This window comes from Quercus suber, unplaced genomic scaffold, assembly GCF_002906115.3.
Source record: "Quercus suber isolate HL8 unplaced genomic scaffold, Cork oak 2.0 scaffold_544, whole genome shotgun sequence".
Classification (NCBI taxonomy): domain Eukaryota; kingdom Viridiplantae; phylum Streptophyta; class Magnoliopsida; order Fagales; family Fagaceae; genus Quercus; species Quercus suber.
The window spans coordinates 449,865-476,807 of record NW_027069992.1 but is presented as its reverse complement, the minus strand read 5'-3'; the positions used below and the strand labels follow the sequence as shown (position 1 = coordinate 476,807).

The 26,943-nt window shown below is 34.9% G+C and overlaps 1 protein-coding gene and 5 non-coding genes across 8 annotated transcripts; 5 read left to right on the top strand and 1 right to left on the bottom strand.

Moving 5' to 3' along the window:
- The first annotated feature begins 4,147 nt into the window (after positions 1–4,147).
- Positions 4,148–4,245, top strand: LOC111996089 (small nucleolar RNA Z157/R69/R10). The gene has a single exon (XR_002881184.1). It is a non-coding gene; the product is annotated as a small nucleolar RNA Z157/R69/R10 (small nucleolar RNA).
- Positions 4,246–6,839: 2,594 nt separating this feature from the next.
- On the top strand, positions 6,840–6,937 carry LOC111996093 (small nucleolar RNA Z157/R69/R10). The gene has a single exon (XR_002881188.1). It is a non-coding gene; the product is annotated as a small nucleolar RNA Z157/R69/R10 (small nucleolar RNA).
- Positions 6,938–7,018: 81 nt separating this feature from the next.
- Positions 7,019–7,104, top strand: LOC111996095 (small nucleolar RNA R11/Z151). The gene has a single exon (XR_002881190.1). It is a non-coding gene; the product is annotated as a small nucleolar RNA R11/Z151 (small nucleolar RNA).
- A 92-nt stretch (positions 7,105–7,196) lies between these two features.
- On the top strand, positions 7,197–7,308 carry LOC111996090 (small nucleolar RNA Z152/R70/R12). The gene has a single exon (XR_002881185.1). It is a non-coding gene; the product is annotated as a small nucleolar RNA Z152/R70/R12 (small nucleolar RNA).
- A 163-nt stretch (positions 7,309–7,471) lies between these two features.
- On the top strand, positions 7,472–7,594 carry LOC111996092 (small nucleolar RNA snoR80). The gene has a single exon (XR_002881187.1). It is a non-coding gene; the product is annotated as a small nucleolar RNA snoR80 (small nucleolar RNA).
- A 5,150-nt stretch (positions 7,595–12,744) lies between these two features.
- LOC111996073 (uncharacterized) lies at positions 12,745–26,038 on the bottom strand. 3 transcript variants are annotated; one of them, XM_024028003.2, is made up of 9 exons: positions 25,453–26,037; positions 24,038–24,085; positions 23,811–23,870; positions 23,018–23,101; positions 18,307–18,411; positions 16,956–17,069; positions 16,685–16,785; positions 13,600–13,711; positions 12,745–13,344 (listed from the first exon to the last, which is right to left on the bottom strand). In XM_024028003.2, the coding sequence occupies exons 1-9, from the start codon at positions 25,990–25,992 to the stop codon at positions 13,219–13,221; spliced, it is 1,290 nt and encodes a 429-aa protein (XP_023883771.1). In that variant the 5' UTR covers positions 25,993–26,037; the 3' UTR covers positions 12,745–13,218. The 3 variants fall into 3 exon arrangements, with proteins under 3 accessions (XP_023883771.1, XP_065620276.1, XP_065620275.1); XM_065764204.1 differs by lacking the exon at positions 18,307–18,411 and having other exon boundaries at positions 25,453–26,038; XM_065764203.1 differs by lacking the exon at positions 23,018–23,101.
- Between the last annotated feature and the right edge of the window lie 905 nt (positions 26,039–26,943).

The following is a 26,943-nucleotide window of genomic DNA, read 5'->3' as shown; positions in this document are numbered from 1 at the left end:
AAAAGACCCAATTGTATAAACAGAGCCACATGTACCCACCTACCGAGACAATAATATCTACGATAAAAAAAAAAAAAAAAAAAAAAGACACCCAAGTTGGAACAATGGTGATCGGAACTCAAATGGGGTAAGGATTGGACTAGGATACAGTGAACAACGCCGAGTTCAAGCATCAAAGAAATTGTTTGTGGGTTAGATTTCAATGATGAGGAGGGAGGAACAAAGCCAAAGCTACATTGGTGGTGTCGGCGTAGTTGGGCAAACATTTTCTGAAATTTTCAGTACAGGGGAGTGACGAATTAGGTTTTGGTAAAGTTGAGTTTTGGCTTTTGGGGTAAATAGGATGAGGAGGGGCCGGGTGGGGTTCTGATGGATTTCCTTGGCTAGGTTCATCGAGTGTTTTGGGAGAAGATGTGGGCTGAAGGGAAAAAAAAGGTGAAATTGGTTTGCCTTGAATGCATACACAGATAGGCTAACCGTGAGCTTGACATGGTGCTCAGGCAGTGGGACCCACAAAAAGTTAAAGTTTTTGAGTTATCAAAAGTTAGAAGCAAGTGCCAAACATGCCACCAAAGGAAGTTGGGGAATTTTCAGTGATAAGTGATGAGTTATAAAGTGATGAGCGATGATATTTCAGTAATGAGTGATGAGTGAGCATTTTTTTTTCACCCAAACAACCCCTAACTTTTTCACTAGTGTCATTGTCACATGGGAAAGTGCAAAAATGTGTCTGGTTTGATTAGGATCGTAAGTGAACCAAGCTATTCATGAATAATTTGGGCTTGATTTGATAAAAAAAAAAAACTCATTCATGTTCATTTCTTTATAAACAAATCAAGCTTTAGTCTTAGTTTTAAAATAAACAAGCCTAGTCCGAGCAAAAAAACATTATATGTGAACAATAGAGCTCAATACAAAACAAACGAAGCTTAAGATTGTTTATAGATTTGATAAAAAGCTTGATATGTGTTTATTATTGATAAATAAATTCATTATACATATATATATCCCAATTCCCACATGAGATCACTATCCATAAAATTAAATTTCCCATTCTCTCTAAACTTATTAGGCACCACTTTAATTACAATTTTTTTTTTAATTCAAGTGGGCCATGTGTGGTCCTTTCCTATTCAGCATTTCATTCTCTCTCTCTTGTGATTTCCTTAAGTTGACTGGCTCTTTAGTTCTTTTTCTTTCGGTAAAAAAAAAAAAAGAAAAGGAAAAAAGAAAAGACTCCCTTCCATCTAAATCTAATTCTACTAAGTCTCTCTCTCTCTCTCTATCTCAAGAATTGATTAAATCAATAGCATGGTGGTATAGTGGTGATGCAAGTTGCTTTGATATAGTTTGTGGAGGTGGTGGAGCTCCAATCTAGTTTGTGAAGTTGGTCAAGCTTCGACCTGGTTAGTACAAGATGGTGCGGCACTCGATGGTTCTTTCTCTCAATTGCTCATGGTGGAGACATGGGCAAAACTCATAGCGGCCTCATTTTTAGTTTGTTTGAGCAAATCTCTTTGTAAACTTCCTTTTGGTTTAAATTTCTTGAAATTTATGCAAAATTCATAGATATCTTGTTGGTTACATTTTTTTTTATAGTAGCTTAGCTTTGTAATTTGAAAAGTATGTTGTTTTTGTTTACTTTTTATTTTTGGAGATTTAAGCATTTGATAATGTATCGGGTTAAATAATGGATATTGAGCTTAAAACTTGATATTAAACTTGAGTTTGAGCTTTGATATTAAGCTCAAATAATGAATCAAGCTAAGTCAAGTTGAGCTCAAGCTTTTGGGCTTTCTAACGAGTTTACGCTTGAAGACTTAGACATTTATTAATGAGTTAAACTCAAGCATGCATAACTTGAAAATGCTTGGCTCATTTATAACTCTAATTTTGATTGATTATCCAAAAAATAAGGGCTATACTTTGATTGTTTGAGCTACGACAATGAACAACAGTTGTAAAGTTGTAACTTGAAATTGTAAGGACTTCACCATTTATAAAAATTAGGGTAAAGTACAAAGTTAATCCTTATCCTTTACATCATTTTGTCAATTTAGTCCATAATATTTCAATTGTGTCAATTTGATCCTTAACCTTTTCAATACCGTGTTAATTTAATCATTGCCGTTATCTTTTGGATGAAAAAAAAATCTAACATGTCAAACAAAATAATAATAAATAATTTTTTATGCCATAAATTGCAAGTTGTACCACCACGTAGATTTTAAAAAAAAAAAAAAATCCCAAATTTCACATTGAGTCAAATTACATTTCCTAAAACTTTCTAAAATTTGTAAAATTCCTAAAAATCTCTCTTTCTCTCGTTAAGACATCTCCTCATCTCTTGTCCCTCATCTTCACGCTTATAAACTTGAATATCTGAAGTTGTAAACAACGAGGATGGCGGTGCGTTCTCTCTCTTCCAGCAGCTTTGAATAAAGAAAATCTTAATTGAATCGAAGGTGAAATTATTGGGAAACACTTAACTGTCTTTCTGAATCAAAGGTGATAATATTTTATGAATGGTGGGGACTGTGGACTCTTTTTTAAGTACCAAACTCGTAAGTAATAGCTAGGATCTCTACAAAAGGTAGTAGATAAGTTCTTTCTCTTGGTCATTATGAAAGAGAGAGGAATTCTTTTAGGGGTATTTTGAGATTGGAATTTGATTCTGTGGTGGCTGAAAATCTGGGTGTGAATTTATTTTTTGGGCCTAAAGGATGGAGATTGATTTTTATGAGTCTTATGGGCCAAAAGGTTGAAAATTGTTCTTTTTGGATGCTTAGTCTTTGCATAATTTTAGCCATATAGTGCTTTGACATAGTATCTGAAATACCATTTGGGTTTGCTATCTGTGATATACCAGTCATCAGAAGCAAAGAAGAAAGCTGGGAAGACATTGCATAGTCTTGATAGATTTCTGCTCTTCTAAATATATGGTGCAACGATTTCTTTCTGTAAAATTTGAACAAATCCAATTTAATTATTTGAGTAATGCTTGGAGGATGCAATGACCAATTACTTGTGCATCTTTTGGATTTTCCTTGTTGCTAATGGAGTGGAATGAGAAATCCTCCTCACAGTGGGAGTGGGAGAATCTGTTCATGGTCAATGCTAAAGCAACTGAAAATTTCAAGTTGCAAGAAAGATAATGGGGGTATGAACGTGAGGACGAGGGAGAAGAGATTAGAGATGAAGATGTGGACTATAGATAGAGGAAGATTTAGGGATTTTACAAATTTTAGATATTTTTAGGGAAGGGTAATCTAATCATATGTGAATACAAAAATAGGGTTTTAAAAAATAAAATAAAATAAGATGTGGTGGTACAGTTGGCAGTGATGTGGCATGAAAAATCACTTTTTATTACACATCAGATTTTTCGCTCTAAAAGATAACCACAAGGACCAAATTGACGTGACACTGAAAAGATTATGGGCCAAATTGATACAGTTGAAAAGTTAGGAACCAAATTAACAAATAATGTAAAAGATAATGACTAACTTTATAATTTACCCTAAAAATTAAATTGTAAAGTCAAAGTTATTTTGAAGACACCAAAGTAATAGGTTTAATGAATTTAAAGAATACACTATAAACCTAGGGGCTCCAAGTTCCATACACCACATTATCAATTTAAGGGGTTTTCAAGGTGTCACATGAATTGAACAACTCTTAATAGCCTGGCTAAAGCCTAAAAGTTTTGGACAACTCTTCATTATTAAAATAAAAAATAAAAAATAAAAAATAAAAACCGTTGGAGCTGACAATGTGCTGGGTTTGGTACGTTTGTGATGCATGAATTTCCAGGCCCAAGTACCCAAACTAGCCCAGTCCTACAATATCGGAGCCCTATCACGAGGCCCAAGACCCAAAACCCAAAACCCAAAACATATCATAAACTCCACAAACCCTAATTTCTAACATAGACGCTTCAGCGCTTCCTATAAATCAGACACAAGAGAAACCTTTTTCATAACATCATCTTCTGCCTCTCTCTCTCTATCATCTCACCTTATTAGGGTTCCGAGGATTTTTCCAGGACTCTTATCTTCTTCAGGTTTTTAGGTTTTAGCTTTGCTCTCTCTGTTTTTGTTAGTCTTTTTTATATGAATATGTCTCTGTCTCTGTCTGTGTTTGTTTGAAGTGTGCGGTGATGAGGCTATTTGTGGACTAGAGTTTCTGATCTGGGTTCTTCTTCCCATATTCTGATTACAAACCCTTGGCTGTCTGAGCACATTACCTCCTCTATTTCTCTTTATTTTTTGGTTTTTAAATTTTATATATATATATATATATATATATATATACTTGTGTATAAANTGTTTTTGTTTACTTTTTATTTTTGGAGATTTAAGCATTTGATAATGTATCGGGTTAAATAATGGATATTGAGCTTAAAACTTGATATTAAACTTGAGTTTGAGCTTTGATATTAAGCTCAAATAATGAATCAAGCTAAGTCAAGTTGAGCTCAAGCTTTTGGGCTTTCTAACGAGTTTACGCTTGAAGACTTAGACATTTATTAATGAGTTAAACTCAAGCATGCATAACTTGAAAATGCTTGGCTCATTTATAACTCTAATTTTGATTGATTATCCAAAAAATAAGGGCTATACTTTGATTGTTTGAGCTACGACAATGAACAACAGTTGTAAAGTTGTAACTTGAAATTGTAAGGACTTCACCATTTATAAAAATTAGGGTAAAGTACAAAGTTAATCCTTATCCTTTACATCATTTTGTCAATTTAGTCCATAATATTTCAATTGTGTCAATTTGATCCTTAACCTTTTCAATACCGTGTTAATTTAATCATTGCCGTTATCTTTTGGATGAAAAAAAAATCTAACATGTCAAACAAAATAATAATAAATAATTTTTTATGCCATAAATTGCAAGTTGTACCACCACGTAGATTTTAAAAAAAAAAAAAAATCCCAAATTTCACATTGAGTCAAATTACATTTCCTAAAACTTTCTAAAATTTGTAAAATTCCTAAAAATCTCTCTTTCTCTCGTTAAGACATCTCCTCATCTCTTGTCCCTCATCTTCACGCTTATAAACTTGAATATCTGAAGTTGTAAACAACGAGGATGGCGGTGCGTTCTCTCTCTTCCAGCAGCTTTGAATAAAGAAAATCTTAATTGAATCGAAGGTGAAATTATTGGGAAACACTTAACTGTCTTTCTGAATCAAAGGTGATAATATTTTATGAATGGTGGGGACTGTGGACTCTTTTTTAAGTACCAAACTCGTAAGTAATAGCTAGGATCTCTACAAAAGGTAGTAGATAAGTTCTTTCTCTTGGTCATTATGAAAGAGAGAGGAATTCTTTTAGGGGTATTTTGAGATTGGAATTTGATTCTGTGGTGGCTGAAAATCTGGGTGTGAATTTATTTTTTGGGCCTAAAGGATGGAGATTGATTTTTATGAGTCTTATAGGCCAAAAGGTTGAAAATTGTTCTTTTTGGATGCTTAGTCTTTGCATAATTTTAGCCATATAGTGCTTTGACATTGTATCTGAAATACCATTTGGGTTTGCTATCTGTGATATCAGAAGCAAAGAAGAAAGCTGGGAAGACATTGCATAGTCTTGATAGATTTCTGCTCTTCTAAATATAGGGTGCAACGATTTCTTTCTGTAAAATTTGAACAAATCCAATTTAATTATTTGAGTAATGTTTGGAGGATGCAATGACCAATTACTTGTGCATCTTTTGGATTTTCCTTGTTGCTAATGGAGTGGAATGAGAAATCCTCCTCACAGTGGGAGTGGGAGAATCTGTTCATGGTCAATGCTAAAGCAACTGAAAATTTCAAGTTGCAAGAAAGATAATGGGGGTATGAACGTGAGGACGAGGGAGAAGAGCTAGAGATGAAGATGTGGACTATAGATAGAGAAAGATTTAGGGATTTTACAAATTTTAGAAATTTTTAGGGAAGGGTAATCTAATCATATGTGAATACAAAAATAGGGTTTAAAAAAATAAAATAAAATAAGATGTGGTGGTACAGTTGGCAGTGATGTGGCATGAAAAATCACTTTTTATTACACATCAAATTTTTCGCTCTAAAAGATAACCACAAGCACCAAATTGACTTGACACTGAAAAGATTAGGGGCCAAATTGATACAGTTGAAAAGTTAAGAACCAAATTAACAAATAATGTAAAAGATAGTGACTAACTTTATAATTTACCCTAAAAATTAAATTGTAAAGTCAAAGTTATTTTGAAGACACCCAAGTAATAGGTTTAATGGATTTAAAGAATACACTATAAACCTAGGGGCTCCAAGTTCTATACACCACATTATCAATTTAAGGGGTTTTCAAGGTGTCACATGAATTGAACAACTCTTAATAGCCTGGCTAAAGCCTAAAAGTTTTGGACAACTCTTCATTATTAAAAAAATAATAATAAATAATAAAAAAAAACCGTTGGAGCTGACAATGTGCTGGGTTGGGTACGTTTGTGATGCATGAATTTCCAGGCCCAAGTACCCAAACTAGCCCAGTCCTACAATATCGGAGCCCTATCCCCAGGCCCAAGACCCAAAACCCAAAACCCAAAACATATCATAAACTCCACAAACCCTAATTTCTAACATAGACGCTTCAGCGCTTCCTATAAATTAGACACAAGAGAAACCTTTTTCATAACATCATCTTCTGCCTCTCTCTCTCTATCATCTCACCTTATTAGGGTTCCGAGGATTTTTCTAGGACTCTTATCTTCTTCAGGTTTTTAGGTTTTAGCTTTGCTCTCTCTGTTTTTGTTAGTCTTTTTTATATGAATATGTCTCTGTCTCTGTCTCTGTCTGTGTTTGTTTGAAGTGTGCGGTGATGAGGCTATTTGTGGACTAGAGTTTCTGATCTGGGTTCTTCTTCCCATATTCTGATTACAAACCCTTGGCTGTCTGAGCACATTACCTCCTCTATTTCTCTTTATTTTTTGGTTTTTAAATTTTTTATATATATTTGTGTATAAAAGAGGCATGATTTTTTGAATTGGGCTAATGATGATAACTTCATTATCTTAGCGGATTTCGGTGAGAGATTTATTTCGATGATCTGAATGTTACACACACTGAAGCCCCCTAACAATATGTATGTTGTCTTTTAAATATTATATAGTTTCACTCTTTTTTTTTTCAACTTTTAATTGTTAAATTTGGTTTGTGGGACTTGGTTGCTATGATGAGATTAAACACTTGGATAGTGTTTTGGGCAGTGGACGAGACCCAAAAGGCCTCGCCGTGAGCTCATTTTATTAAAACGACTTCTCCTTCCACTGAGCTCTAGTCCCAACAAATTCATTGCTCAATTTATGCAATTGTGTGCTATATATATGTGTGTTTGTGTGTTTAATCGAATCTTTAAAGGTTTGAATGAGAATAGATGATTTATGCAACTTTGGGTTATTTGAAAAATGATATGTGAATGGATATCAATTTGCGCCCATTACCAATTCTGGAGGATAAATATAGTTCCTCTTGATGTAATGGCTCGGGCGCTATATCAAATTGTGGCTATCCTGATCAATGGTTCTTCAATCCCATATGATCCTGGAAACACCTCATACATTTATCACATAGAATCTTACCTTTCCCAGATTAGACAAGTTAAGATGAAGCTTTTATTTTTTATAAAAGAACTTTATTTTGTACATTTGTGTCGAAAGTTGATTGAGAGTGCGAGGAAAAAGCATAGCTCTATTTTTTAATGGGATTCAAAGGTCATTTGATTCGTACGTAATCTTTGATTACATGTTAACTTAGCGGATACCTGGATTTTCAAGAGTAGAACCACGAGCGTTCCTTCTCAAAATTCAAGACCAAAGTTATGTAACTTGTACGAAAATCAATTAATAATCAAAATTAAACAAATGAATTAAAATAATTTGGAGTAAAATTTTTTGTTGTGTATCTCAAAACAAATAATTGAAATATGTTTTACAGCTAGGGACTGTTTTTTTGTAGAAGAATTTGATAGAAGAGTTTCCATTTAATATTCAAATGCTTAATTATATCTTGAATGATAATTATTTGAAATTAATCTTTCAACTTCATTATATAATCGTCAGCTAAAAGTTCAGTATGTTTTTCTGTTTGAATTCAAATGAAGGACCATTTTATAGTTTTTAAAGTCGCATTCGTGCTAAGTGAGTTTATGAAATTAATTACATATGACAGAAATGAAATCAATATTCTGAGGTAGAGAATGTAAAGTATTGGTAAAATCTGTAAAAAAATTACATATGACAGAAATGGAATCAAATTTCTGAGGTAGAGAATGCAAAGTTATGCAAGAAAGATATTTGAAAACCGGATAATTACAAGTCATCTATTTCATTATTTTCTATTAGTAAAACATAAAACATTCTTAAAACAGTTAAAAACAACCGTGGGAAACTTTGTTCTACAATTCTAAAAACCAAGATTGTCACCCCAATTTCAGAATTTTTTTTTTTTTAACCTAGTAGAATTCTCTAATTCCATCGTTTTGCTTTATTTTGTGCATCACCTAATTTCTAATGGATTTGGACCTGGTGGTCCATTTTAAGTGTTAGGAGGATATGATCTCTCAAAAACATTTGGAAATCTGAACTAGGAATTTTGCATTATTGTACTCCTTTTGACATATTTTTCTTAATGATTAAGCTCAATTCATTACCTTTTTGGTTTGAACTTAATTTATGGCATATGAAACAAAAGCATGATCAAAATCCTACCACTGGTTGGTGATTTAGAGACTCAAAAGTCCTTTGTCTAGAGCTAAGGTAGAATTTTATTGGGAAGGCACAAGATCATGGCATATACAAGTGGTTGAAGAAGAGTACATAGCCAAGATAATCAAGTTGTGCTCAAGGTATTGGGCAATTGGAAGATCACCCTTGATGTACTGGCTAAGAATTAATCGCTCATGCTATCCTTGCTTCTAGAGGATTGGATATCCCCTCCATTTGCCCGCTTTGTAATGAAGCTCCTGAGTCTTGAGAGACTGCAATTTTGCTCAATGTTTTTGGAACTCTTCCCCCCTTATGCAAGCTTCATTGTTTTATGGAGCCAGTTCTATGGACTGGTTGCGGTTAAATTGCAACTCTAAGATATCCCTTACCTTGAACATCAACTGGGGGCGTCATCTTCTCTTTTGGAATTTGCCTTTATGGCTCCACAAAAATAGTGTCGTCTTCTGAAATGAGAGGTTACATAGAAATTTGAAGATAGAGACATTATAAAAAGCTATTAAATTTGCCTATATCACCATTAGTGGGAAGCTCCGTTCCTCTCGTACAATGATCAAAGCCAAAGGCTATGCTAGAGCCATTGGGTCAAAGGCTATCCAAATTTTAAGTACGACTTGATTAATTTTAAGCAACACTTGGTTAATGTGGAATATAAGTGATTAGCAAATTAATCAACTGAAAGTATCAACATGTGCATAGATAAACATAATTGACAATCAATTAAAAGCATAAGGAGTAAGAGAAAGAGAATGCAAACACAAAATAACACGCGATATCTTATTAAAGAGGAAAATTGGAGTACTAATAAGAACTTAGTAGTTCTTAATCAAATAACAAAATTAGCTATGGTAGTTCTTCGAGGGAACTAGGTGAAGAATAATTTTGTTACAACAGTTGGTGATGTACACTTCTATAGCAACCATAATTGCGAGTAATGCAATTGCTATGCAACTAGTACAACAGCCTCCCTATACATCAAGGGTGACCTTCTAATTGCCCAATACCTTAAGGATAACTTGATTACCTTGGTGATGTACACTTCTTCAACCACTTGTATATGCCATGATCTTGTGCCTTCCTAATAAAATTCTACCTTAGCTCTAGGTAAGGACTTTTAAGTCTCTAAATCACCCACAAGTTGTAGGATTTTGATCATGCTTTTGTTTCATGTTAGCAAGTCTATTTCTTTCAATTTCTTGACCTTGGATTGATCCTTAGAGACCTAGTCAATGGACTCTAAAGTCCTTAAATCTTCTTCAGTCACACCTTCTAACTTCTCCATTCTTTCATCTTTGGTTATTTCTATGAATTGATTATGTGACTCTTGCTTCTTTGATGGTTCTTCAATCATGGTCTTGAAAGTTGCTGAAACTTGGGTCATTGTCTCTTGAATCCTTAATGGTGTTTCTAAACTGAATTTTTTTTCGAAAATTGCTTCAGTTGTTACTGCAAACTTTCCAAGAGTTTCCATGTATCCATTGGTTGTTGCACTTCATGGTCATGAGCCCTCGAAAGTGCACCTGTACATGAAATTGGTTTAGGCTTGATAATACCCTCCATAGAACCAATGTATGATGTGGATATCTTGTGAGAAGAGCTTCCACAGAAGTCCCCCAATTGATGAAGTGACCAACTTCTTCAACTTTTTAGAACCATATAAGGGCTTCTCCCTCCACATACCAAGAAGCTGTAAAGATCTTGTCGTACCAAGGAGTTCTATGATATGTGAAAAATTATTTGCATGGTGAATCTAACTGTAATGAAATTTTCCATTGAAAATAGGAAGCTTCATGGCTTGGTTCTCTTAGTTCCAAAATTAGGTTCTTAAAGGAAGTTTCTGCTCAACAATGAAATTGATTTTGTTGTAGATTCCAGAACTTGTCCAAGTTCTGGGCTTGGATTTCCTATGAAATATGTTTGGAGAGATTCTAGAATTTTTGGTGTAGGTATACACTCACTTCAATGGAAGCAATCTTGTCATTGATTTGGAAAATTGATATGGTTCTTATTATGGTGGCAGGAAAGTGGCTTTGATACCAAATGATAAGAACTCAATAGTTCTTAATCAAGTAACATGAATTAGCTATGGTAGTTCTTTGAGGGAACTAAGCCTCTTAGAGTACAGTAGAATAGAAAGGAGTATAGAGAGCAAAGAGAAGAAAATTGCATATCATTCTTCAATGTCCTTTTTTACAATCCATATCACCCTCTTATAGTTGAGTTATTTGCTATACATTGGTACAGTTGTGGATTCTATTATACAATCAGTTTAGTTTCTTGACTAACTAACTAACCGACCACACTGCCCTTCAAGCTATTTGGTACAATAGTAAAACTCCTATCAAGAAACTAGCAAAAAACCTCTTTGCAGCCCAACAAACTGAAATAATCCACCAACAAATTAGTCGGAGTACATGAATACACAAAGACCCTCCAAGCCTAAGTTACTCAAAATACTTGAGCCCTCAAAGCTGAAGCTACTTACGAACTTCACAGAGTCTTATCTTTACTAGCTTTCTAAATCCCGCAATTGAACCCAATTGCATTTTCCAAATATTCATATGAACCCAATGCTTCTTAATTGCTCCAAAACATCTCTCTACACTCATAATGTGTGTGGATTGTGTTTGGGCTAATCATAGGATATGGAAGTTGAGAGGGACTAGAGTGAAGAAACCTAATAAAAATGTGTAGATGATTAAAGGATGACAATCACTAACTCTCAAATGAATTTCTAGGGTTCTTTCTAAAATTCTTCTTACAATTTCATGGATAAAAAATGTATGTATAGTGTGAATGAAAGAGACTAAGGGACACAAAAAAACAGTTGTCAATGTGTCTACCAACTCACTGGCATACTCGCGAGCCAGACTGCCCTTCAAGCTATTTGGAACAATGGTAAAACTCCTATCAAGAACCTAGCAAAAAAACCTCTTTGCAGCCCGACAAAACGAAATAATCCACCAGCAAAATAGTCGAAGTACATGAATACACAAAGACCCTCCAAGCCTAAGTTACTCAAAATACTTGAGCCCTCCAAGTAGAAGCTACTTACAGACTTCACAGAGTTTTATCTTTACTAGCTTTCTAAATCCCGCAATTAATCGCAATTGAACCCAATTGCATTTTCCAAATATTGGTATGAACCCAATGCTTCTCAATTGCTCCCAAACATCTCTCTACACTCATAATGTGTGTGGATTGTGTTTGGGCTAATCATAGGATATGGAATTTGAGAGGGAATAGAGTGAAGAAACCTAAGAAAAATGTGTAGATGATTGAAGGATGACAATCACTAACTCTCAAATGAATTTCTAGGGTTCTCTCTGAAATTCTTCTTACAATTTCATGGATAATAAATGTATGTATAGTGTGAATGAAAGAAACTAAGAGACACAGAAAAACAATTGTCAATGTGCCTACCAACTCACTGGCATACCTGCGAGCCAATCGCTAGCCACTTGGCACAACAAACTTTCAAACCCATGTGCCTCATGTGTTGCTCACATGTTGTCTAGCGACTTGAGACCCAGTTGCCACCTAGCACTAGAGCTTTTGTTTTGAGCTTTTCTTCACCAACTTGATACCAAATCCATATACAATAATTCTAAAAAATACAAGTTAATGATTGAAAGAATTACAATCAAATTGGCACGGAATTAAAGCCAGTAAAATTGACATGAGAAAAACATAACTTTAAAAACTCAACTTTTATCACAATTAGACTCAACTTCAAATATTTCTCATCATCCGCCATTGTTGTGAACCAACTCTTTTTATCTAGTTCCAAATGGAATAAACTAGCACATAATTAATTTTCTTCTATGGATGGGAACTAAAGCTACAACTTTTGTCATAACTATCCACATGTTTGACCATGAGTGGTGGAAATAAAGTGGTTTGTCCATGTGAAAGTGTCGGACATCCAATCACAATCTATCACCTAAAATAATTGTGACGAAAGTTATGACTTTGTTTGTACACAGTTAATCATGATAAGTTCACTATAATTAATAATAAAAATAATATAATAATGTATAAGGTGAGTATCTATATGCACCGAGGGCCTTCCATGTTAAGAGGCAACTTCATGAAGCACCCAGGTCAAGAGGAAAGCCGAGGTTTGAATTAGTTACATGTATACAGTACCTTGGTGGCATATCAGTATTATGTTCCTTATTCATCATTTGGCAATAAAATGAATTCCAGATACTTTTGGGAGACTCTGGGCTTTGGGGAAAATTCCTCACCTTTTCATTAACACAATTTTCCTGGGTAAATTTCAGCTGAAGAAATCCTGATCAGCCCAATATCTAAAGGGAACTTTGATTATAATTTTTTGTGCTCTCGACCATGATTTTCCAACAATTATGAATCACTTCCAGCAAACTAGCCTTTCACGTTACACTCCAAGGCAATTGCCCACTTACAACCATGTCTGCATAGAAGCAAATCTGATGAAGCTTATTTCTTAATAGCCAGATAGATGCCCGATACTATGGCCACCCCTGCAACTGCAACACCAAGAGATTTGAGAATCTTCACAGCAGCAGCAGGTTTCGGCGAAGGAATTCCCATAAGATCCTTCACCTGCAGAAACGGGGAATAAACTCTCAAGCTTGGAAGTCTGAAGTTGTATAGTAGAAAATCTTATCTAAAAGGATCAAAACCATTTTCGGAAAAGCAAAAGATAATTCAGAGAGCAATCTGGTGCCTTTAAGGATGAAGATCTATAAAGGGGAACCAACTGAATGGTGTCTCTGCAAGTATTTTTAACATTCTTCAGTGCTTATGGACTGGTTTATAGGGTGTATTAATTTTATATGTTAGAAAAAGTTCACTAACCACAACAGGCTGCATCCAATGTTTCTTGATTCCTTGCAAATGTCCCTTTCCAACAACTGCTACCACTGAACTATGCTCGCTAGCAATTTTCAGTAATGTAGATGACATGTACCTAGAAACACAGGAAGATTAACCACCCCAAAAGGAAAAGACAATCCTAGAGAATATATTGAAAATCAATACAATGAAAAATAAATGCAGAACCCTGAATTTCTAAAAGAAAAACATGCAAACATGTTTTGTAATTATTTCATTGTGGAACTATATCTACTGCCTTTATGAGCGCTCACACCCCCAGAATCTTAATAGGATAAGCTGGCTTGATAACACTAATCTCAGTTTCATGCATCTACAAGACAAAAAGCCTTATATATAAATAAATACAGACAAACACACAAATACAAATACATGCTTAAAATGAGATTGAAACAGTATATGTCCAGGGTTTTCTTTCCAAAAATACTTTCATTGAGTAAATAGTTTTCATTGTTCATATTCTATTTTAGATATTGATTATTAGATGTGCCCAGGGTGATCTTTCCAAAGATGTTAATTTTGAGCCAACAGCATCCATTGTTCAAAATCCATATATAAAAATTGACCATTTAATCCATTTCAATCTGACCAGAGGAGCTTACTTATCATTTAAGGCATGGGAAAATGCGTCAGTTTAAGTCCACCAAATTCATAACAATAAAATGGTGTTAAGCATACATCCTGTCATATATATATATATATATATATGTTAATTAGAAAGTTGTCCCCCATCCATATTTATATATTCTGCAACCAAATTTGAAGTAAAGCAACAGAATATTATCATATATGGGGGAACAATCAACAGCTTGTAACTGACTTACAATTTCAATTTCTAGGCTATGCTGATTTTCAATGATTTCAGAAACAGTGTAAAAAATGAAGTCAAAGCCAATGAGCAGGAATAAACAATAGATGAAGGTGGGGGAACCATAGTTGTCAAATCGTGAATCATATCGTAAATCGATTTTTGATTTTTTTGTATCGTGTATCGTAAGATACAAAAATACCTAATAAAATTATAAAATAATTATAGATATACATATATAAAAGGTATATTCATTATATATTCAAAATATATTCAACTAATAACCAATTTAATCATTACTTACGTAATAAAATTTAACAAAACTAACTAAATAAATCAAATTAAATTATGTTTATAACATGCACATTCAAATTGATTAAACTCAAAAGTAAAACATAATATATGAACCAAAATAATAATATCTTTTCATCATCTTCGCTAATCAACTCCATCTAAGTCAATGTTATCATCATGTTTAGCATCTTGCAAAAATATTTTTTCATAGACATTTTCTTTATTATTATCAACATTTAATTTTTTTTTTTTTGGTTTTTTTATTCTAATAATTTTTTCTTTATATTTTTTTTCTTGGCATTCTAGCTTTTTAGACTGAAAATAATAATAACAAAATAAAAAATAATTATATTTTCATTTAATACATTATTAATAGCATAGAAAATAAATTTGCACATATGAAAGTGAGTGTTATGAGTATAGTCTAAATTTTGTAGGAGAAAGAGAAGGAAGGAAAAAAACTCATAGACTTGCTATTTCATTAGACTCAATTAAGTTTCCTAATAATTTTGTGCTAACAAAGTCTAATAACTTATTTAAATCAAATAAAATCACAAATTATAACAAAAAAAAAAACCCATTTTAAACCCATTTGTCTATGTATCGTACGATACGTACGACTTACCGATACAATTCATACGATACGTACCTATGTATCGGACGATTCATGAGCACTTACGATACGCCCTTACACTACGAAACTTTTTGTACACGATACGTATCGCGTATCATACTGACAACTATAGAGAGAACAACAAAAATACGAGAAAAGAAAGAGAGCAAATTAAAATTCAGGCATCTGCTCCAAATCATACAAGCTTCTAACAATGAGCTTTCTCAAACTAGTGGGACTGGGACCAGCATGAAAACCAGTAGTTGACTTAAAATTTTGGAAGAGATGTAGAATGAGAACATATAGACTAATCATGCAGGAAAAAATTAGGAATAAAAAAAAATAAAACTGTAGAATTAGGTGAAGCCCTCCAAAATTAAAGACTTTAAAAAGAGAATGTCCCATTATATGAATATAAACAGATTGACGATCAAGAAGGAACTTGTGTTTAGACTACACTTTAGAGATATCTCCTGCGTTACCCATAATATATGGAAGTAAAGGACCACACCAAACCTACCCACCCTCCCAGGATCCCTCTTAAGTGGGGGACCATCACAATATAAAAAGTAATAAATATTATTAAAGAGATGAGGGAAAATTTGATTTGAACTTCTTCTTCTTCTTCTTCTTCTAAATATTATTAAAGAGATGAGGGAAAATTTGATTTCTTAGTAAGGTCCAAATCAGAGAGGTAATTTACCCCATCCCAAGTCCCAACTCTTACCTCTAGATACAAGGCTTAGGAGCCACTGTCAAAAACTGCAAATCAGTATCTATTTTTGCGATAAGTAAAAAATAAAATAGAATTGAATTTTGTCTAGATCTGCAGATAGAGATCGAGCCACTTGAGTTGACCCTCTCTCTCTCTCTCTCTCAAAAGATCTGCAGACAAGAAGTATGGGCGTCAGATACACATCAGTGTCTGTTATCCTATCCATGATAAGAATCTTTCTGAACATTCCTTTTATACTATTTTTGTCCAGTAAATGCAATAATAGATGCAGAATCAAACATAAAAGCCAGAGCCATAAAGAAGACAGGAAAAAAAACTAACAGATAATATACCTCAATATTCATATTAGGTGCAAATTGCAGAATTTCTTCAGTCATAAGCGACAAATTTGCAATATTTCAAGCTACCTATTTGTTTGGGTACTTTTCCAAAAGTATATTTATCATGGAGGGGGGAAACAATAATGCTATTCACGATAGCTTCAATTTTTATTTCTATCTCTCATAAAGTCACTAGCACTAAAAAAAATGATATGGGATCATCTTCTGACATAAAAACACTAAGCTTCAAAACATATATGAAGCCAAAAGATACTCACCGATCTCGCTCATGTACAAGGGTTTCCATTAGGGTGGGGAACTCCTTGCTCATCTCTTGAATCACTAGGGTGAGCACGTCAACATCATCCATTTCCTTCAGCTGAAGATTAGAGAAAATTACAATTAACTAAATTCAGCAACAAAAAAATGAATTTCTAAATTCATATAGATACATACCATTTGGTATTCCTACAAATGGCCATAAAATATGAAAATAGGAAATTAGGAATCCTAGTAATGATGATAAATTATGAATATAAGAAAGCTTACCATTTTATTAAGATCCTCAGGGCTCGGTAAAAATACTGCTTGAAAAAGTAAGGAGTATAGTAGTTTTATCTTGTGCCACAATGGCATTTTTGCCCAAGTCCTCCGTATTGTAATCTGCTTCAATCAAAATCAACATTATACCAAGGTAGTCCTTAAATTGTAAAAAGAAAGAGGGCAGGGAGGTGTTAATCAAGCTTCAACATGAAAGTGCATAAGATTAAAGATAGACAATTCTTATACTGCAGAAGATTCAAATAACCTTTTTTTTTATAGGTACTTAAAAACTTTTATTGAAGATTGAAAAGAGCACACTGCAATGTACATAGGCAGTGCACTAGGGATGCTACAAAATAAACCCCTTTATTTTTTATTGCTACTGGTAAGTTACACATGCACGGTGGTCCTTGAATCCACAACCTCATCCTCTACCTTGCTACAAAGGGAGGCACCAGCATAATTTTAGAAGCAAAGATAAAAGTCCTCCTCCAATAAACATTCAACATGTAAGCAAAGTTATCGACAAAATAAGGCCCGACTCCAAAAGCCAAATGAATAGCAAGTTTAGGTGGATGAGAACATAACATTATTTTTATATTTTTTTACAGAGATGAGAACACAACGTTGAATAAGCTATAGAAACTGGGAGAGCACCAATAATAAATAACATAATTTTGGTTATTCTTCTTCGCATGGTGGACGATAACATAATAATCACTTGAAACTAAATTTTTAGAAATGCCATAAATTTTGCAAAAAGCAATAATAGAAGCAATCCACCAATAAATATTCAACCTGTTAACAACTTTGTTGACCGTATGTTTATGACAACAGGACACACTTATATACAGCCCTAGGTTGGTTGTGGAACAAGCTATTCATACAAGGAGCACAGCACGTAATAAGCAGAAAGTGTACTGACATACTTATCACAGGATTAAATCTCATGACTGGTTTTGAGGTTTTCATGGATATTACCACTTATTTCTCTCTCATAAAGATCATTGAAACATTCTTGGCCCTCAGAATAGCACTGTACTCAAACAAAATTAGATATTAACAATAACACCAGTTGAAACACTTGTGAGTAATGTATATTTTATTCATCCAAAGAGTGGAATATGGCAGGGATAAAACAGGATTTCAATACAAAGGGGTAGAGTGGGGGTGGGGTTGGGACCTTGGTTGATAACGAATTAAATGCACCAAAGTAAGATTATGGAAGAAAAAGAAAAAAGAAAGTAAAGAATGGAGACAGGAATTTTAGGGTGGGTTGAAATACACACATGATCCATGGACCCCAATGATTAGAATTCCAATCAACAACAACAACAACAAAAAAATCATATCTTACCTGCACTGGACGGTCCCCAAGAATCACCCTGGCACCATATTTCATTGCTTCTTCATATGCAACACGAAACTCAGTACCAGGAAAAACCTCAAGCTTACTAGCAACCTAATAGAAAATCATGAATATAAGTTCTTTTGTTTTTTAATTTATTTATAAGTAAATGGAAAGTTTTATTGATAAGAGAATAAAATCTACATCCGCAGTACACAGAATGAATAGAGGGTAGATGATCAAGACAGATTACATAAGTCTAAAAATTCCAACAAATTATAACAAGAATGACTACTCCTAGCAGTCCATCGGTCATACAAAGTCTGGAGCAATAACAGCTTTAGTTCTGAAGGTGAAGAGTCGAACCCATCAAAATTAGGTTTTGTTCTCTCCAAATAATCCACATCAAACATGGAGGAATAGCACCCCCAAACAACAGCACGACGATGCCCACCAAAATCCCCTTCCAACACTCCATTAAAGCCAAGACATTTTGAGGAATTACCCATGCGCGCCCAAATATACCAAACACCATGGACCAGATATCATAGGCAAAAGATCAGTGAATTAGTAAATGATCTACACACTCACCACTTCGTTTGCACATACAACACCAATCCACCACGCATACCCGCCTCTTAGGGAGGTTATCTAAGGTTAGAATCTTCCCTTAGCAATTGTCCACACAAAGAAAGACACTTTATTCGGATCCAAGGCCTTCCAAATACTCTTCCATGGGAAACTTGTGAGATGCTGAGAGGACAATGCCTTATAATACAACGTAACCTCAAAGATCCCACTTTTAGTAAGGCTCCATCTTGAGCAATCCTCACCCACATTTCCAAGCTTGACAGAATACAGCTTTTCTAGGAAAAGCACCAAGGTCTCCACTTCATAATCTTGGCAAGGCCTTGTGAGATGAACATCCCAAAAAATATTCCCAGAACTGGTATTCAAGTACTCTGCTACTACAGCATTCTTATCTCAGGCTAGGTGAAAAATTTCCAGAAATTCATCCTTAAAACTTATATCACCACACCAACAGTCACACTAAAAACTAATAGCAGTACCACTGCCTACTTCCAACCATAGATATCTCACAAAGCTGTCCCAACCTCTTCGAATATGCTTCCAAAAACTCACCCCATGCGCTTCTGACAATTCCCCCTGGTTCCAGCCTCCCCCACTGCTGCCATATTTTGAAGCAATAAAATTAGGCCAAATTTCCACCCTTTTAGTAGCAAACCGCCACAACCATTTACCAAGCAAAGAACAGTTAAAATATATCAGATTCTGAATACCCAATCCCCCTTGTTTGATTGGTTGGCAAACTTTTTTACAATCAACTAAATGGAATTTAGACGAGCAATCCAAATTCCCCCAAAGGAAATCCCTTGGCAATTTATCTAACCATAGATAAGTTAGGAGTATGAATAATTAAAAATTTCCCATATACAATATTATGAAGAGGAAGAGTGCAAAACACATAGGCATAGAGACACCAATTTTCCCCCTTCTGAGTGTGTGTTTGGATAGGCTTAAAATCCAACTTATTTTCACCACCAGCTGATGGTGGAATGCTTAAAGAAAGGATTATTCTCTTTGGAAGCCTACGGCTAAGGCAAAGCCCAAGAATAAGTGTCCATGGTAGTTAATTAAGTTTTTATATTTTATTTGGTTATTCTTGAGTCAAGGGTATTTTAGTAATTTTACAATTTTTGGGTATGGCCCATAGTTATAGGCCATGGGTTTTATTAATGAGTCTTATTTAATTATGAGTCTTTATGTATGGGCTTTGGTTTAATTTATTAGGGTTAAATAGTAGTCCTTTTACTATTAGGATTGCCGACCATATTGAACATTTCTACATGAACCTATACTCTGAGCAGCATCCTTTCCCAGATGTATTGGATTTTCCAAGGATTTCAAGGGATAATGTGGATTGGTTAGAGAGACCTTTTGAGGAAGCTGATATTTTTGAAGTCATCAAGGAGTTTAATGGGGATAAATCTCCTGGGCCTGACGGTTTTCCGATGGCTTTCTTTCAAGCTTGCTGGGGGACTCTCAAATTAGACATCATGGCTGTGTTTCACCATTTCCATGTTACAGGTCAGTTTGAATGCAACTTTCATTGCTCTCATTCCTAAAAAAGCTGCAGCTGTGGAAGTAAAAGACTTTCAACCTATCAGCCTTGTTGGGGGTTTTATAAAATTCTTGCTAAAGTTTTGGTTATTCTTCTTCGCATGGTTTTAGGAGAGATCATCTCAGCTCCTCAGAATGCCTTTGTTCTAAATAGGCAGATTGTTGACCCCGTTCTTATTACTAATGAATGTCTTGATATTAGATTGAAGTCTGGTCAGCCAAGGTTGTTATGTAAATTGAACATAAAGAAAGCCTTTGATCATGTGAACTAGGGATTTCTTACTCAAGTGCTTGAGTGTTGTGGATTTTCTGATAAGTGGAGGCGATGGATTTCTTTTTGTTTATCAACGGTTCGTTTTTCTATCCTTATTAATGGTACTCCCCATGGGTTTTTTGGAAGTTCAAGGGGGTTGCGGCAAGGTGATCCTTTGTCCCCTTTGTTATTTGTGTTGGTTATGGAAGCCATCGGTAAAATGTTGGATAAAGCTGTCTATGAAGGTCGTTTGTCAGGTTTTAGTGTAAGTGTTTCTGCTGGAAGATCTTTGATGGTTTCCCATCTCCTTTTTGCTAATGATACTCTAATTTTAGATCAAATGCTGATTCTCCGTATGGTGCTCATTTGGTTCGAGGTTGTGTCTGGTCTAAAGGTAAATTTGGGTAAGTCTAAGCTGGTGGCTGTGGGAGCAATTCATAACATGGATCTTTTGGTGGTTGTCTTAGGCTGCAAGCAAGGGTCTCTCCCTATGAAATATTTGGGTCTTCCTTTGGGGGAAAAATTTAAGGACAAGTCAATTTGGAATCCAATTCTAGAGAAGATGGAAAGAAAATTAGCAGGTTGGAAAAAATTATATTTATCCAAGGGAGGTAGAGTCACTTTAATTAAAATCTCTCTCTCAAATCTTCCTACTTACTTTCTTTCTTTATTCCCTATTCCTGCTTCAGTGGCCAACCGAATTGCTAGACTTCAGCAGGACTTTCTGTGAGGTGGCCTAGGAGATGAGCCCATATTTCATCTGGTTGATTGGTCTACGGTGTGTACTCCGCTTGCTTCAGGTGGGTTAGGGATTAGGAACCTGAGAACTTTCAATGTAGCTTTATTAGGGAAGTGGTTATGGGCAAGAAAGGGATGCTCTATGGTGTCAAGTGATAGAGGTGAAGTATGGTTGTGATTGGGGTGGTTGGTGTTCTAGTTCTTCATCTGGTCCATATGGAGTCAATTTGTGGAAAAATATTAGAAGGGGGTTGGCACTCTTTATCTTGGTTTATTCTGTATGAAATTGGAGATGGATCAAAAGTGCAGTTTTGGCTAGATAGTTGGTGTGGATCTTCTTCTCTCGCTGACTATTATCTTGAATTATTTAGGATTTTTCGTAGAAAAGAAGCAAGTGTGGCGGATCTTATGAGGTACACCAATGGAGTCCTCCATTGGGAGATACATTTTTGTAGGGATGTGCATAATAGGGAATTGGAAACTTTCAGGAGCTTCATCAATACCATTTATAGCACTCCTGAAAGGGGGATCGGGGAGGATAAGAGATGTTGGCTAGCTTGTAAGAGTAAGGGGTTCACAGTTAGTGTATACTACCATCTTCTAGTTGGCCATAGTGAGCAGTTTTTCCCTTGGAAAAGCATTTGGAAGCAGAAGATTCCCTCTAGAGTGGCTTTCTTTGTATGGACCGCTACCTTGGGGAAATGTCTAACAATTGACAATTTAAGGAAGAGAAAGGTTTGCATTTTGGATTGGTATTACATGTGTAAGTGTAATTGTCAAATTGTTGACCATTTATTCCTTCATTGCCCAGTTGCTTTGGAGTTGTGGGATATGGTGTTTGGTTTATTTGGAGTTTATTGGGTTATGCCAATGTCTGCTGTTGGGCTATTTGCTTGCTAGCAAGGTCGATTTGGTCGTCATCATAATGGAGATATATGGATGGTTGTTCCTCATTGTTTGATGTGGTGTATTTGGAAGGAGAGAAATAGTAGGTGTTTTGACGACAATGCCTGCCTGACCTCAAGCTTCTATTTTTCAGAACTTATTGGATGGTTCTCTTGTGGAGAAACCATCCTTTTTCGTCTATTTTGGATTTACTTGATTTTTGTAATGTTCGTTTTTGATATGTTCACCCCTGTATACTCCCTGTGTACTTGGGTGTCTCTCTCTTTTTAATATCAATGAATCTTTATTACTTATCAAAAATATATATATGGTGCTCAATGTATTCAAGGAGTAGAATGAGTTAATTAATAAAATTGAGTGTTTTGAGCAAAGACATGTTGGCCTTTGTTATTTCTTTCTCCTTCTCTCTTTCCTTCTTTCTTTCTAAGGTTACTGTTCACACAGCCCCTAAACAGCCCTAACTTCTTACTAATTCTTCTTCTTTCCTAACTCTAAACCCACCACATCTAAACGTAGACAAATCCCTAATTTGTCCTACATCACCAGCTTATGTACATTTTCATAAAGCATCAATTTTTCTAGGTACTACTCTACTTTTACCTTCCTTATGTTTAAGAAAAATAAGCCATCCCAAGAATCACCCTGTTAATGAATGATAGAGATGCAGACATAGAAACATGCCTTGGAAAGAAACCAGCTGTAAAGTATTCCAAAGATGTTATGCTTTTTCTTCCACATATCTACCATCTCTCCCATAGTTGGTACCTGTAGAAAAAACAATGAGTACATGCTCATGCAGAAACTTGCAGGTTGTACCAAGCCTAAGAATAAAACCGGCTGTACACTCACACAAAGGTATACTAAACAAAGAAATTAACAGCCAATAGAGAAATATTAAGCTGTCTCTTCAGTTAATAGTTTAACTATGTGCACATGCCTAATAGAAACGTAATCAAGGCAAAGAAGCCCAAATGTGATACTGTCTAGCAAGCAGGGAAGCACACATGCCTGAGCGGCGTGCACATATACACTCACTGTCTGATGGATTAAAAATGAAAAAAAAAAAAAAAAAAAAACTTAAATGACTCCTTACTTTTTCTTAATCACAAAAGCAGTAGCACCCTATATAAAAAGTAAAAACTACAAATATACCACACTAACACACTGAGAAAAAAAAGGTATCACTAAAGCAATATAAAAATCCTTACTAACAGATAATGCACACTATAATTCTGGAAAAGGTATTACAAGAGCAACTTAAATACAGGCATAACTTTTTTCTCTTTTTTTATAATAATTTGATAGTTGGGGGAGGGGAGATTTGAACCTTGGACATTTTTGTTGGAAACACTAGAAAGTGCCAAATAAGCTACAAGCTCTTCGCATATATACAGGTAAAACTACAAGTCAAAATTCAAAGGTAGGAAAAACATCTTAGAAAAATGATCAAGTACAAAAGATCCAAGACACAGACCTTTATATTCTGGGGGGTAAGCACCGCCACTCGGCTCGAGCATAGTTCTAAGAAAACAACCTGTAATCAACAAACAAACATTTGCAAACATACAGAAATTTCAACCAAGAATTTTTCAACATTATAACAAGACTTCAAAACAAGTCCAATGCAGGCACCTAATCTGACCTGCTAAATGACCCATCCATCAATCAAGTGTTTTATATGAGTTTCAATAGAGAAAGCACCTGTGGTTTCAAATAACTGATTATAGCTTCCACTTCTCTGCATGATTCCTGTAACCCACACCAACAAAAATCAGCATAGCTATCATCAATCACTCTCCACATCACTAAAGAACAACACCATTAATCTTATTCTTCATTAGTTTCATCATTACACAATCTACTCAGTAATGATAAAGCAAGAGATGAGAGATCCCTTATCAAGAACTCATTGTTTAGTTGGTCTCTTGTTTCTTTTTTATGATTCTTTGTGTCCATAATCATGAACATGAAGTAATCTTCTTTTTCAATCAATATTATAACTTATCAAAAAAAATGAAAAACTTTTTTTTCTATGAGTAAAAAAAAATCAAGAACTTCCTCTTTATTTTTAACAAAATGTATACATAAACATAAATACAATTAGATTTTATTTTGATAAGCAAGAAAATTTTATTAATCAAGGCTACTTCATGCAAGGACCCCCACCCGGGTTGCCTCAACAATAAGGAGAGTTTCTAGACTAACTGTAAACCCAGAAGTCTCTAATTTGACTCCTAGTTGAGGCATTTCACGATTTACCCGATGCTTGCTCAGTGGGGGTGTGTGGGCATCCAGAGTTTGCCCCTCAGGGGTGGTACCACTAGCCCACACCTTGAGGGGGATCCTTGTCATCAAAAAAATAAAAGGCTACTTCATGCAAGGAGAATTAAGTAGCAAAAAAATATATGCAAAAAAAAAAGAAGCAAACTATGTACAAATAAGAAGAGAATCTAGAAACAGCAGAATGGAATCACTAGATATGAATCCCCAAGACCCATCAAATGTTCCTAATCCTCAAAAATGCGACCGTTATGCTCCCTCCAAATAATCCACATAAAACACAAGGGTACCAAATTCCAAATATTTGAGGCATTCATCCCCAACCAGTTCCTCCACGCCATCAATAAATCCCATACCTCCTTTGGGAAAATCTAGGAGACTCCAAAAGCTATAAGAGCAAATCTCCACAACTTGGAAACCCCCTCACAATGAACCAAAAGGCGGTCAAACATTCTCCCCACTAAGCCTACAAACACAACACCAATCTACTAGTATAAGCCCTTGCCTTCTCAATTTATCACCTGTAAGAATCTTTCCCCGTGCAGCCGTCCAAACAATGAAATCTCTTGTTTATTCTACCATGAAGTAATCTTCATTTTCAATAAATATTATTACTAATCAAACAAACAAAAAACATATCAAGAGCTTCCTCTTTGTTTTTAACAAAATGTATATATAACATGAATGTAATAGATATAACTGCCAACAATCTAATTATATTAAGCCAATGAACTCTTGTTAATTCTACCATGGAATTAGGAATTTTCTCACTAACCAAACAGAAACCAAATGAGAATTTTCTCGGAGGCCAAACAAGAACCAATCCAGCGAATTACCTGAGACACGTGAGCTGTGCCAACCAAATAGACATCGCAGACGCCACCCTCGGCAGTAGATTCGCACGTGAGAGCCAGCACGCTTCTCGATAGTTCCTCCGGAAGAACTTTCCTCTGCTCAGAGCTATCAGCGTCGTGGCTCGTCGAAACGACGTCGTCTTCGTCATCGTCGTCGTCGTCGTCGTCGTTCTCTCTCAGTGGCTCTTCAACATTGACGATGCTCTCGCTGAGGGAGTCGTCGACGGTAGGGTTTTCGATGTGGACGTAGTCCTCGCCTTCGGCTGCGGCAGCGGCGGCGGCTGCTTCACCAGTGGGCGCGTGGGGGTCCATCGCCGGAGGAGGAGAGTGGGGTTTGCGGCGGTAGGAGGCGGTGGCAGAGATGGTAATTTTGGGGATTTGTGGGGGTGAAAAGCGTGCGAGGGTGAAGAACTTGTGGCTTTGGACAGTACGGAATCGGAGGGAGCGTGTGTTTGTCTTGGTGGTGAAAAAGAGTGACTCGGCCGAGTTGAGTGAGTTGGCCAGGTGAGTCAAGCGAGTCATATAAAAAAAATATAATTAGCTATACTGCTCTAGATTGAAGTGGTGACTGGGCTACTTGGCTATATTTGTTGTTGCATTGCGTGCAAAAGCTGCACTTAACGGTGTCCACGTGTCTTTTTCTAAATAAATAAAAAACTCTGTATCCACGTGTAATTATTATCGGTATACAAATATTTAATTTATTTATATCTCAATCAAAATATTATTTCATTGTCCCTAAAAATCTATATTATTTAATTAATTTAGTTATTTATATTAACTTATTTTTAAGAGGGTTTCAACCTATAACTTATATCGTCCACTTCTAATGATAGGTACTTATCATCAAGTTAAGATATCAATCAATTTTTGGTATAGTGGGGACTGAATCTGAGATCTCTTATTCAACCATTAAAAATTTTACAAGTTAAGCTAACTAAAATTCACTTATATTAACTTATTTAATAAGAACAAATTCTACAATTATTTAGAACAATATAAATAAATAAATAAAATGTCTAAAATTAATATTGCACAAAATGTTGTGTTCAAAATCCTTACCAATATCTACTATACCCCTTGGGATATTTGTGTGTGAAACGAAAGACTACACACCCAATATATATATATATATATATATATTTTTTTTTTTTTTTTGTTCAAAATAAAAGAGAAAATAGAAAAAGCAAAGAAAAAAAATAGGGTGCGTCTATTTAAATTTTTTAAAAAAATGTATGATAAAAAATGAGGAAGAAAATATGATACATCTATTTAAATTTCAAAAAAATAAGGGATAAAAGATTGCAAGAAAAGATAATAGAGTGTGTCTGATTAAAAAAGATAAGTAAAAAGAATAGAGTGTAACTTATCCAAAAAAAAAAAAAGATTCAGCAAAAAAAAAAACAACTTATCAAAAAAAAATAGAGTTTTTTTTTTTAATAACAAAAAAAAAGGGTAGAGAGAGGTGACGTG

Bases quoted from the DNA above. Each gene is read 5' to 3' on its own strand.
- LOC111996073 (XM_024028003.2), bottom strand. From the start codon at position 25,992: ATGACTCGCTTGACTCACCTGGCCAACTCACTCAACTCGGCCGAGTCA. The intron at 18,412-23,017 runs GCATGTTTCTAT...ATTTTCTATTAG, and splicing joins ACAGCTGGTTTCTTTCCAAG to GTTGCTAGTAAGCTTGAGGT. The intron at 13,712-16,684 runs GTGAGTATCTTT...CTGTGTTTCTAG, and splicing joins CTTGTACATGAGCGAGATCG to GTACATGTCATCTACATTAC.